Source organism: Strix aluco, chromosome 6, assembly GCF_031877795.1.
Source record: "Strix aluco isolate bStrAlu1 chromosome 6, bStrAlu1.hap1, whole genome shotgun sequence".
NCBI classification, from domain to species: Eukaryota; Metazoa; Chordata; class Aves; order Strigiformes; family Strigidae; genus Strix; species Strix aluco.
In genome coordinates this window covers 15876665-15891234 of record NC_133936.1, presented here as the reverse complement: position 1 = coordinate 15891234, position 14570 = coordinate 15876665, and the positions used below count along the sequence as shown (strand labels likewise).

At 37.9% G+C, this 14570-nt stretch overlaps 1 protein-coding gene across 1 annotated transcript in view; it reads right to left on the bottom strand.

The window, feature by feature from the left end:
- Positions 1 to 14570, bottom strand: part of CNTNAP5 (contactin associated protein family member 5) — a 294595-nt gene that overhangs the window by 108026 nt on the left and 171999 nt on the right. The window contains exon 11 of the mRNA XM_074828793.1: positions 7037 to 7143. Within this exon, the coding sequence (XP_074684894.1) occupies positions 7037 to 7143 (107 nt within the window). The remainder of the gene's footprint in view (positions 1 to 7036; positions 7144 to 14570) is intronic.

Below are 14570 nucleotides of genomic sequence, written 5' to 3'. Positions count from 1 at the left end.
GTTTCTTCTTCTCATTCCAACAGCAGAGGGATTAGTACAGTCAATGAACTCTGGGAATGATCGTCATTCTCACTCTTATAATACAATTGTCTTGTTAAATGCCAGAAAATGAAATCTGCACTCTCAAAAGCTGGATTTTGACAATTCTGCTGTTGACAGGCTAATGCAGTCTCTGCTGTGATGTGCCTGGATGACAGATGGCTTATTTTTCCTTTTTCAAATATGTATTTACTCATCTGATAAAGAATGAGCTATTTCCATAGATAGCTTTAAAATGACTTTTACCACAATGTCATGCAAATGGATGTTTGGGAGGGATCCTTCCATTACACTTGGGGATTAGACAATTTCCTACCATCCAAGCTAAGGCTCCCCCTGGCTGAGGTACGAAAGGTCATGTCAGCCCGTCCTCCCCTGTCGCTTCCCCGCTGAGGTTTGAAGGCGGCTGTGTCAGTCACACACTCCAGCGGCCCCCGCCCAGTGCTGGTGCAGAGTGACCTGCAAGTCCTGCTGCCGCAGGAAAGCAGTCAGGAAGACCAACAACATTTTAAGAGCAGTGTTGGAGGGAAAGGAGAAATCAAAGACTTGACGACACTGTGCAAAGCATGGTATTTCAGCCTTGCTCTTGAAAGTACTGGCATCCCTGTGGCGATGGTCACACCTGACACAGGCAGGCTTCAAAATGGATTGAGTTAGTCCCCCATATACTCTGTTCTGCAGGTAAATTCCAAAGTGGAATATTCTCTGTGTTATTTATAAGAAAATGTCAGGCAAAGGGAAAAACTTTTTTTAAATGAACACCACTGAGAAATGCAGATATACAATTTACAGATACACAAACTGAAGAGAAAGCATTAATAAGACAGTAACTTATTACAAAATAAACAATGAAAATTCATATGCCAGAAGCATGGTACGAACAAAAATATGCAGGGACACCAAGTACAGTACTGAAGGCTTGATATGAATATTAAACATGTTTTGTTTAGTCAAAGAACACCAAAGTGTTTAAATGCACATGGAAAAAACCTATTCCAACAATCTCAGACAGGAAAATTGGCTACTCAGGACATGCAAATTACATGATCAGACTCACTCTTAGACATCTGGCAGACTGAAACCCTCTGAACCTCATTTGCCCAGCCAAGAAACTGTGTACACATCTCTCTACCTTGTAACACAGTAGAATTGCCAAATCCATGGCTGACACTTTAAGATGCACCTCCAGTACTGCTAACAATCTGGCTGAAGCTATATTAAGGTTTTCAGATCAAAAATAATATATGCAGTAAGCATATTTATATTAAAAAATACATTTTCAAAGCCTGAAGTTATGTAAGTTTATGTCATACCAACAACTACATGACATTTCCATTATTGGATGGATCTTTCCTCCAGCAATTACCTAGGCCAATAAGGCACATGCCTGTATGTGCAAGACAGATCACACACCAAAGCAAATATTCAGAATTAAATTACATTCTGTTAATTATCACCTTGCAAAGCTTTGGGACATGTTGATATCCCCAGAACATGAAGAATAAAACCATTATTTTATATTTCTCATCATCTTTTAGATCAATGTTCAGCACTCTTCAGATTAAAAAAATACACCCAAGACTAAAGGCCATCTGAAAACTATCATATATAAAAATAATAGAAATACAGAAGGGGAAGATGAGGCTTTCTAAGGGACTAACATAACTCATATAAGAGGAGATTACTAATAATTACCTTGCAATAAAGTTATAACATTCTGTATCTCAGGGCCATTTTACACTCGTCTACTGCTTTCACTATCACATGATAATTACAAGGAGAATTAATAGTATGAGAGAGATGACTATGCAGGTTTTAAACTATGACCTTTCAATTAAAAATATTTCGTATATATACACCTATAATTCTGATCTAGCTCCAGTTGCCTACTGTATGTTTAAGCTAAAACAGCCTCCCTCTATAGATGACATAACACTGGCATGTTTCAGAGGTGGTCCATGAACTTACCATGGAGACCCTATCTCACAGTGAGATTAGTCAAGTTCTGAAAACAGCTCACACTCTGTTAAATATAGAAAGAGACCAGACGACTATCTTAGATTAGATGTCACAATATCAGCCAGGAAAAAATAGATGAGCTGGATCCCACCCAGGCCTTTTTCCCCAGCTGTGTACTAACATCAGTGTTTCTATCTAAAAGAGGAAAACAAAACAAACATTACAGTATTATCTATTTTTCTATGATTCACACATGTAATTACATAAAGGATCCTCTCCTATCTATCTAGATTATATCAGACTACTCCAATACCTTATGGATCAGTAGGCTACCCACCACACTGTAGAAATGGGGAAAGTGTCTATCTTTAAAAAGGCTTCAGCTGAGTTAATCTTCCAAGCTATTTAAATGCAAGCTGTGTGAAGCACATTTAAAAGATAAACCAAAGAGCAAAACCATGCATTTTACAGACTCAAAATAAGATTGTATCCTCAAAGCACTGTCTTAGCTACAGATAAGCTCAAGTATCAGTACGCAAAGTAGTTTCAAAGGAAAGAATCCATACCATTTCAGTAGATGATATAGATCACACACCTTCTAATATACCTGCAAATTGGATCTATTCCCAACAGAGGTGGAGAAACTAAGGCACAACAAAACTCATACACAAGCAAATGTAACTCACCTACCATTGGCTTAATATCCTATATGGTTATTCCATAATTCCTAGTTTCCCCAAACTGCAGGCAGTGAAATGGGTACCAGGGGACTGCCACCACAAGTTCTACATTTCCCATCAAACTGCATGTCTGTCCACATGCATTTGTGACAGCAAGGCACTAGCACATGCCTTGGAGTTCCACAGTAAAGAGATGAAAACACAATTGCTAATCAGTGCTGTGACCAGCCAGCAAGAAGATGTGAATCGCACTGGAAGCTGGAATGATGAGAGATAGATCCAAATCCTCTTTTCCCATTGAAATAAAAAACCACCCCACCACCCCCCCAAAAAAAAAAAAAAACCCCACAACAAAACAAAAGCACCAAACAACCAAACAACCCACACACAAGAGAATTGGAAGGTATTGATAGTATTCCATACGTGGCAGCTTATCAAGGAGGATTAACTGTTACTAAACAGAGAAATGGACTTATGCATGAGGCAATAAGCTATGCAGGAAAGAAACAAGCTGTTTAGAAAACATTCAGACTCTCTCCATAAGTTACTGAAATCCAGAAAACACCAATGGATTTTAGCACCATTTTACTTGTATTTACAGCTAAATTCAGAGAAGAGGAGAACAGAAGAGGACCATATGAGACCAAGAGGGAATGGATTTAAACTCCAACAGGGGAGGTTCAGACTGGACATCAGGAAAAAATTTTTCACAGAAAGAGTGGTCAGACAGTGGACTAGGCTGCCCAGGGAGGTGGTGGAGTCACCACCCCTGGATGTGCTTAAGGGTCATTTGGGTGAGATGTTGGGGGATATGGTGTAGCGGAGAACTTTGTAGAGTAGGGCTGATGGTTGGACTCCATGATCCCAAGGGTCCTTTCCAACCTGAATGATTCTGTGATTCTGTGATTCAGGGTGAAACTTGTCTGCCACAGAATAGCTATTTAACAGGACATGACTCTACACCCTTTCAGTGGTGGACCCTCAACTGGATCTGCCACACCTCCTGTGACAGTTTAGGAGCATTTGGGATCAGAAAGGATTTTGAGTGAGCAGGAGGATACCTGAGGTTTGCAGAAAATTGACTGCCTCTAGGAAGATTATATTAAAGCCATGTCTAGACCCAGCTAATTCTTTATATGTATCTTGAGATGTGCACTTTTGCTTCATTCACACATCTTGAATGTCAGCTATACCCATTTTCAGTCATGACAGACAAAATCATGTCCCACATATCTGATGTGGTCATGCAAACATTGTCCCAGCTGTGTCTTCTCTCAACTTACTGTTCTGCCCTGCCACTGTCTACTTCCTTTCTGTTGCATCAAATGCAAACTATTTATCTTTGCTTTTCATGACATGTTTCCAACCTATCTACCTGTCATGACTCTAGCATTTGCCCTGTCAAAAATGTCAAACTCCTCTGGCCATAGCCTTATATTTTTCAAATGAGCACATTATTGCTTTCTCCCATGTCACTCCATGCCTGCAAGCATTCAATTTCTTCCTCTTTTTAATCTCTACTTTATGACTTTTTGCCTACAAAAAAGCCTAGCAATAATTATGTACCTGGTAGACTGAAACTGCCACCTATGATGCTGATGAAGACTTTCTGGCACTCCATCACCTGTGCCAGAATAGTTTGAGCCCTCAGAAACTTAACGGCAAACTCTTTGGAGCAGGGATAGTCTGTATAGTTAGCTGTTCCTCATAGCAGGATCCAGTGTGGTCCAAGAATACTTGGAAGAAACCAGTAAGATTGCTTATGTATCAACCACAAAATGCATTTCAACACTTTACAGATGATGATAGTAAGTTAGGGACAATGTATCTTCAGATCTCAGTTCTTAAAATTGTAAGGTCTCCCATTCTGAGCTGGTAAAACATAAATCGATTAAATCGGGTTTGCAGATGCATGTCATGCAGTTCTTCCCAAAAGCATGGCAAGGAATGAGTCTTTTTACATTGTTTAACCAGTGGCCCCCAACTCTTACAAACATCACACCAAAAAGAAGTAAAAACACACTGATGAAACTCAGACAGAAAAGAAATCCCATTGACAATTAAACTGTTCACACTATGTTTGACTTGCAGCAGATTGCTGGTTAAATCTTTCCACTGTTGCTGCATGGACTTGGGTCCGAAGGGCAGGTTAATAAAAGAAATAGCCTCTCCAAAGTGGTACGAGTTCAATTTCAGGCCTGTCAGCCTCAGTGTTCTAGTAAAAATCAAAATCTGTTGAGATAATGTTTCAAACCTTAAGAAATTAGATGGTTTACTTTGATAGAACTACACTGAATTACACGATTGGAAGACTTGCTGTACATTGAGGATATTCTGGAGTTCTGTTGTGATCAGATCTGTGGCTTTCATTCACCTTCTACAAGGTACTCCTGTATGTCAACCACTATCAGCTGAAAGCGATAACGTCTCTTGTTCTGCAGGTTTCTTATCAATAGTCTGCATTTGCCCACTGGCTTTGAAATGGTTTCATTGCACATTTCAAGCACATGAATGCGTTTTTCCAGACTAATGTTGCTGTTTATCAGTGTTGCTTGGCTTACAGGGCAGCTGGCTCTACAATCTTGCTGGAATCAAATTAGCTGTTGATAATATGGTTGTAAATAAGCTGAGCAGCTGAATAGCTGTACATCACATGTGTGCACAGCTTGATCTGCTGGAAAGTCTTAACAAACGATCTTCCTAAGAAATTTTTCAGAGTAGTTTTTACCTCAGTGAACCTTAAATAACTGCAGCTATGTATGTGCCTTTGAGAGCACAGACACGAGTTCACAGAAGCGGGAGGCTTTGCTAGCCCCATGTCCATGGGGAAAACTAGTCATGAACTAGTCCTCTGCAGTAATGAGATGGTCTCTTTTGGACACAAGCCACTCTGAGCTGGCATAGACATAGCGAACTTCAGGCCCCGAGCTAATATGACAGTGCAGATGTATTCTAGAAGTTAGCGTTCCTAATTGCCTTTGACAGTCAATAGCAACAGACCTCTTCTTTCCCCAAGGAGCCTCTCCCTTCTCAGTAACTGATTTGGCCATCTAGTTTTGTACCAACCATCAGCTGGTGTACATACTCTGCTATGGCCTCAATCACTGCATGCAGTAAGTTGGGTTTGAAGGTTTTGAAGAGTGATGATGCCTTTTGGAATGACAAAAACATTGGGCAAAAAGTAAACCCTCTTTTCAAAACTATAAACTCAGCATTTTTCATTCCATCCTTCATCTGGCTTGGCATGATTTCTGCACCAAACCCTTAGCTTCCTTTGTGCTTACAATGTAGAGTTCAGGTGACTAATCTATGAATAGACCTCTCAACAACCTCTCCCATCAGATGCAGACCCCACACCACAAATGATTTCACCATTAATTAGCAAACCATTAAAGTCTGCAGAATTACAGTACAACTGACAATATTCTCAGCTTCAAACCACTAAGTACCTTTTCTTCTCTTCTGCTTTTTAGCTTAACAGGGAAAAAAATGCATCTCTCACCAATCTCATTGTATCTGTGGTCCAAGTGCTCATCAAACACCTGGAGTGGTTATAGCTGTATTCCTGGAATTGTTATTCTTACTCACTCTTTTTTTATCTTTATTTCCTGTGATAGAACAGGAAGTTTACCTTCATTTTCTAACTGTTTTCCCATTTAGTCAGCTGTATGAACAGGCTTTATTTTGGCTTCCTCTTTCTCTCTACTTTTTTAAATTAGAATTCCCAGCATTCTGTGTCTCTACTGTTTGATACTTTTTTTTTAAAAAAAGCCTTTAAAACACCTTTAATATTCCTTTTGCTGTGAATTTCAGTAGAAGACTTCATGTACTGCCACTGTTTCAGATACTGTATCCTTGCTAATAGCAGGAGCCCAAATAATAGTTTAGCAAAATTCCAAAATTTTAAACTGTTGAAAACGGGATTCTTGCAACGTGATAATCTAAAAACTAAGAAGCCCATGATGCCAAAATTGATGTACAGCCCAAACACAGATTAAAAACACCCAGCTCAGCCCAGCTAAAATCAACTAAATGTCTAATGACTAATGAGTCTACAATGTGTATGTAACATCAATGAATTTAAGATTCTCCAAATCAATGTATAATATGAGAAAAAGTTGTGGAAAATTAGTTAAAATAATCTGGTTTTGTTTTCTCCAGAATATTTTTCAAGAAACATGCATATTTGCAAATGCATTCCTGTGCATTCCCAGCCCAACTCTTGCCCTGTTTGAACCATGTCAGGACATGCTACATCCTATAATACAATATGATCTTTCACAAATCTCCTCTCTCGTTTATGTGTACCTTGACATACGAGCTGCAGTAGAAAACACTGTATATGTGGGTTTACTTACAGTTATGACAGGTAGCTCCCATGTAGCCTGTATCATTACAATCGCAGTAAAAGGTGGTCCAGGACTGAGAGCATTTTCCTCCATGTTCACAATAGTTGGGTAAACATCTAATTGGAGACAATTTTAAAAAAAAATCCCAAACAATTAATTATAAACATTTCTGTAAAAATAATGTGCTGAAAAAAAAACCCAAACCAACTGTCTTAATTCCTCATTCAGGCAAGAGTTTCATAGGGCTGAATCACTGTATAATACCTCAAATAATTACTTATTCCTCTGATCCATGATTCACTTCAAATACAAGCATTGAAGACAACAGCATTTAATGTATCCAGTAAGTAGGTAAAGATTGCTTTTAATAAAAATATTCCACTTGTCTTCCACTTGTTAGCAATTAAAGTGTCACAAACTTTCCAAGCACAGAGAAGGATAAGTAACAGGTGAAATGCTATTGAAATCTTGTTTCAAAGGAGAATCCCCCGTTCTCTGATTAAACAGGCATCATTGTTATCAAAATTAGGCTGAGTTACATTTGTAGTAAAACAAACAGCATGAAAATCTCAGAAGTGAGAGGAAAAATATGCTTCAATTATGAGTTCTGTACTCTCTCTTCTTTCGCTCATTTTAGTTCGTAAGCCTCTAAAGTATTACTGTGAAGCAAATTATTAAAAGAAGAAAGAGGCACAACAGCATGCAGCTTGGGAAGTGAAAAGAAACAAAAGCTGTGGGAGATAAATTCAATCTCCAGGACAAGAAGTGAATACTGATCTGAATTACATCAGTGTAAACACAGGTAGTGCAATAGAGTTACACCAGCCTAAAGGGAAACAGAGATTGTTCCATTGTTTGCTTTTTCTTTCTTTTTTTTTTTTCCTTACTGTATATTAGATAATCTCTTTTACACTGTATGTTTGACTTTCAAAAAATGAGTAACTTGTTTATACCACTGATTCAATTGTGATGGGTGGATGGATAGAAAACAGGCAATCAATTTATCTCATACACACCAGCACTCTGTTAGGGTTTGCTTTGTTGTAAATTGAGCTTCAAAAACCTTTTTATGGCCCAGATCTTTCAGTGGTGTTAGTGGTGAAGTCACTGAGGCAACCTAGATTTGTACTTGATCACTATTTATACCATTGTACATAAAATTATAAAGATCATATAAAATATTAATGTGAAAGATTAATTAATTTTTATTAATGCTTACTCAATTATTATAGTAATTATGTAATATTCAAATATTAGAGACATAAGGAATTCAAGAAGAAAGTATGTTATTTATACCTATCTGTAACATCTGTTAAAACAATTATAAGATATATTGGTCTTATAAAAATCATTGTTATGGGTTCTATTAATCACTGGGCTCAAATACAAAATGAGGAAAGAGAATGGGAAATGCATGCCTAGTTTTCCAGCTCACCATGGAGCTTTTTTCAGTGCTGTGGAGAACAACTTGTTTCTGAAATTGGAAAGAAACAAAGGGGACAGCCAAAACTATTGGGTTTGCCACAAGCTTACAGGGCAGGAAGTCTGAAAAGGGATGAGATTTTGTCTTTTAATGGTATGCTGGGAAATCATCTAACAGAGCCTAACAACCTGCTGCTACAGTGACAGCCCAGCCAGCCATTACATCTACTCTTGGCAATGGTAAAGAGAGATTTAGAGGCTTTGGGTCAATGCTGAAGAAAGCAAAGGCAGCCAACAGGGTGGCACGCAGAGGACTGACTGGTGCACGATCTGCACCCAGTTACGTTCTGCAGGACCATGCCAGCTCCCTTGACACAGCAACTCTTTAACAGCTTTGTCCCAGAAGCTGCAGGAGAAGCGCAGTGGTTCAACAGCTCTATAGTGAATTTTGCCTCTCATGAATTTTGCCTCTAAGAGTACATTTGCTCATATTTGTGCTCTGGTTGTGCCTGCCCTTGCCCTCAGCATATTGCCTTTACTTCTACCTGCTACTTGGTGATAAACATTCATTTATGTCACTTGTACAACAGCAGTAGTTATATTCACATCACAGGAGTGCTGGCAACAAGAAACATCTGATGTTAGTAAAGCTCTTTGGAATGGTAAAAAGAACAGTACCGTGTTATTATCATAATTCACATCATCAGTGTAATGGACAAATATGCTTTCTGCCTATTTTAAGCTACCTTTTATTAATTAACCCAATGCAGTAGAGCTAATTACTAGTCATTTGTGGTTTGCTAAAGGCCTCTATCAGAGGCATAGCCCCATTTATTCCCTTAGAACAGCTTCCTTTTTAAAGGCTTTACATAGTTGAGGGTCACTTCTCCTTTCTACTTGTCTTACAAATGCAGACACTTTTTCTTCCTCCAACAATGCACAAAACGCAAGTTGAACTAGCCATGTAAGCTTTTAATGATATTCATAAATTCAGAATTAAACTTTTTTTATTCCTTAGTCTATTTGCTTTAATTAGCACCAACCACATTGATCTTGTTTTTGGTCAGATAACGAACCCTTCTAAGAGCTTATGAAACAAATTTCTTTGCAACTCTAATAATTACCATAATCCCACTCTAGCTGAGCAGTTGTGTCTTCATTAGGAGCAGAATTTATCCTAATTGTCAGAGAACTCAAAATTAAGAAATAGCTATGATTAAAATTAATCAAGGCATGGATAAATCACAGGTTGTTCCATTTGATAACAGTCCTGGATCCTCATGTTGAAGGATTTAAATACATGTAAGTTAAAATAAAAATTAATATTTGCATTCCACTAGAATCAAGCAATTTTAGTAAAAAGCGCAGTGGTATCACAGAACATTTCATAGGCAAAAATTTGCAGCAGGCAGCCTGTGACCTATTTGCAATGGAAATGAACAAACAGATCAACTCAATTTTTGTAAGTATCATAAATGTGACACTTTGAAATTTAATTATTTGCCTAAGACAGTATGTGACAGACCAAGGACTCTAATCTTCCAGATTAATTCATAGAATATATCATGGTGAATGAATCTTATAAAAAAAATAAACGAAGCAAATAAAATTTTCCCTCCTTTGGTCAAGCTGAAAACCACACCTTACCTATCTAAGTGAGCAATACGCAGAGCCCTCACAAAAGCATTCACTGCCCTTAGATGAAAAATTCACCTCCAAAACTGTATGTGTGCTTCCTTTGAATTCAAAGGACAAACTGCATAGACATTAGAGGGCAAAATTTGGTCCTTTGATAGGAACAATGAAGAAATAACAATGACAAAATTACTTGAGTGGGAAGGCTGAAGGAGTTCTACATATTTGATGTTACTCTTGACTGGAAATAAACTGGGTACTTTCAATAAACACCTCTCGGATTTTGTTATAGTCAGCACAACACATCCTGCCTGCACCACTCTCTATTCTTCCTAAATAAAGAGGAAAAAAAAGAGAACTATCAGAGAGAGAAAGAAAAAAGGAGCACACACCCTCAATATATTAAGACTGTGAATATACATAATTTTGAGACAACCACTAAGTCCCTAAACTCAACGTCCTAACAAAAAAAAACACATGAAATTTAGACATTTTTCTATCAAGAAAGCATTTGACTAAATGTCTCAAATTCATTTTATTTCAGCTTGTTTTCCTATTTATGAGCTGTAGCTATTTAATGTGTAATTAACAAAATATAACATTAACAGTGATGACTTAATATAGTAGGCATGCATATATGATGAAACTCATGGTGCTACTGTAACAGCCTATACTTTGCTTCGGTAAAATGATGTCTTTCCACTAAATTCAATAGATTGAGGCCAATTGCAACAGCATGGATTTTGGCCCTGCTCTGCTGAGCTGTGTATCTGTGAAATTCCTTGCCAAAGGTTATTTTGGATACAAGAAATGGGTTCAAGGGGAGACCAGACAAGTGTTTCAAAGAGAACTCCACCAGTATTATTACATAGACAACATGTAACAACTTCAGGGATTTACCAAGGGGGAAACAAATGAAGATCAGAGAGTATTATAAAAGAAAATACCACAGGAGCATTTTTCCCTGGATGTCTGTGGTAAAATGGCAGGCTAGGTCTCCTTAACCAAAGGGAGAAAAGAAAACTACCAGAACCTGAGGGAGGAAAGGAGAATGAGTAAGTAAAAACAATATTAAGACAGGCTGTAAAAGAGTTAACACTCTTCAGATCTTTAGTTTGCCTCAGCACATAATCCCTCCTCATAACCACACCTCCCAACTTCTCTCCTGAAATTTAAGAAAACTAAACAACTTTTAAAAAAAGTGTTGTGGCATTTTTTTTTTATTATTATTTTTTAATCCATTTACATTTTCTTCCCTAAATTCATTATGTTATGAGAAGTCATGGAGTACAAACAGAACAAGAGTAATATGAACAAAGACAGTTTTTCTTTTCCATGCCGGAAATCATTTATCACAGAATAGATGTTTAAAAAATCTAAAGAAAAAAATAAGGCATTTTTGTCATTTTAATAATTTGTCACAAAGGTAGTTTTTTCTTCTGTCAGAGATTTACAAAACTTGATGACTGAACTTATAAAATTTATTGTTATTTCCATTGCTGGTCACCCTGGTTCTCAGACTCTGCACTTGCATTCCACTGTGAGGCCAACATTTAGAAGATCTGAACACTGATGCTAACTGCCCTCGGGCATGTGGCTGAGACAGAACTGAGGGAGGAGGTTGTGCTGGGATTGGCACAGGTGAAGGGAAAAGAGCCTGTTATCTATGCCTTAGATAAAAGGCATTTTTTTAAGGTTTGATTGCTTTGTTGTTAGAACACCTACATTTTTAATAGAGGTAAATGTGCTGACAGTTTGGCTTGGCATCAGCAGAAAGGATTTTATATAAATAAATTTGAAAATGAAAAAAGGGAAACAAATAAACCATCCTGTACAGACAGCTGTTCCATTTAGAATTCATCATTTTACAAAGCAAAAGCAGAAAAGCCATCTGCAAAAATCAAACAAACAAACAAGGACAGGATATTATATCCTACATTCATCCCTGCAGTTGGCCTTTAATTTACCATGGGGTTGCACATCCCATGAATTTTGACTCTAAATGAATAGCAATGGGGGTGAACTCTATTCAGGTCCCCCCGGAAACTCAATTCCACACTCAAGTCGGATTCCAAAAGCCACTTAAGTAGCCCCCTACCAACCTTCAAACCACCTTATTTCTCCACAGGGGTCTCATTTAGAGCAAATCCCCTCTCCAGCACTAGTGGAAGTCCCTCCACTCTGTATCAAAGACAAAATCTAACTATCTCTAACTCCAGCATTTCCACATGTACAAGTCATTGAAGCTATAGGAAGGAGTTCACCTTGCTCAAACCAGTTCTGTAGTTATCCCTTACAGCAATTACTAAATATTTTAAAGGACCAGCTCAGCACTGCTCTTAGTTACTCAGCATTGGGTAAATGGGATTTGAATTCAGCACCATTTTCTTACTTCACATGAAAATAAACAAACTTACTTATATGGAAAAGAATAAAACTAAATTAAACCACGATCTGTCTCCAATTCAGATGCAGTGAGTATGTCAGATAAATCTGAAGAATCTGTCTTTATTTTGCTTTGAAACACTGACCAGTGCAGCCTCTGTAGGCCTGAATCATTTTCTGCAGCTGGTCTTGCAAGTATGAAACAAAGTCAGGGAAAACAAAAAGCCTTAAAATTAAGGCAGGGCAGGCAAGATCAACTCATGGCATTGCCCAAATAATCTGAGCATTCCCTTTCATTCACATTAAAGAAAGACAAAGGACAGAAAACTCCCCCATCTTCAGAGGTAGCATCTTCCACTGTGACTGCCTATTTTTACAGAGACTTTGCTTTGCACACACATATTCCTCTTTTATAACTACCCAGACTGAGCTCATCTGACAGTGCAAAGCTCATATACCAGTCCAAGAGGAGGAAATTCTTCTACATGGTTTTATTACACTTCATTGTCAGTCAGCCCTTAAGCTATCAGAGAGAGAAGCTCTGTCACTGCCTACGTTATCCAGCTAAGTTTAAACATTAGAATAGATAGGAGAAGATGGGAGGATGGTCTTCAGTACTTCAGGGATTTTACTTTCGACACGCAGGTTTTGGGTGTTTGTGGGTTTGGATTTTTAAAATCTTGCTCAGTTTTTCTGCATCCTGTCCTTTCACCCTAAAACTTGGGCGGTATTCAGGGGGTTTCCAAGACTCACACTACAAAATGAGCTACCTGCAATGGTTTGATTACATCAGTTAGCATGTCTAATTTGTGATGTAGGTGCATACTTTTGGGAGGGACCCAAGGGGTTCATCAACTCTCACAGAACATCATGTATTCCTCTGTTTAATATTAGTTCTTCCACTGTATATTGATCTTACAAGGGATTAAGTCATTAAGATACCTTTTTTACCTTTTCCTTCCCCATGATGTAACATAGTTTGGATTTAAGATCTTTCCCCCCTTCCATTTCCACATCATTATTTCCACTGTTTTGCTTTAGTTTTAGTACAGAGAAAGAGGAAGAAGATAAATTCTGTAAGGACATTTCTATAAGGCATTTCTAACAATATCATAATTTTTGCTGCACAAACACAAAGCAAATTGTCAGTGTTTTACAAAGTACCAACACAAGCATGAAAAAGGGAAATTTTTAGAAAATCTGTCCAAAATTTCCTTAATTAAAATAGAAACTGAAAGGAGACATGAAGCTTCAGTGTGCCCTGTGCTAGTTGTAAACATGTCCACTGGACCCTACATTTGAAACAGGCAAGGGACGCAAAAGGTGAGGGGGAAAATAGTCACTCACAGGACTGAAGTTATCTTTTTAAGGTGACACAATGGATCAGAAGAACTATAACCTAGACCATCAGATCCTTATAACTAGGCAGGACAGCCTCTCCTGTATGTGGCATTTAATGGAACAATTCTAGAAAAAGATCCAGGTATTCCAGCATCTGAAGGTGTACCATTAAGTGCTTTGTTTTGGCTGATGATGAAAATACAGGTGGGCAACATTCAAATCTACTTTGGGATTTACCCAAAATCAGGACTGTTTAAAAAAGGACAGATGACATCCCCTCTTATGTCTTCAACTCATCCCAGTTTTGATCACCATCCAAATTCAAGGAGTGTGATCTAAAAACATCTGACTCGTTGCTATAAAACCAAGAAGGGAAAATGTAAGAGGATTTCCTGCAAAGAGAAAATAATCTGAACTATAAAATAATTGTCATTTCTGCAGAGAAGATACTAAATAACTACTGAAAGTAGGAATACTAGAGAGAATGAATAGAATGGATGCCAAATTGTGGGGTTTTGCTCTTTTGGGTTTTTCTTTATTCTTTCTGCAAAACACTGCAGGTATTTATGTGGGGGTGAATGCAATACTAAGTGTTTGCTTTTTCAATCCCAGCCTGAGACTGTAATAAATAAAATCAAAACTCACTGGGCATAATTAGCCAGGATATTTTCTCATTTGCATGGCCAACTTTGGGGGGGGGGGAAAAATCATATAAAGTTTGGCTTCTGCTGCAGGGCATACATTAAATCTTAGAGGAGAT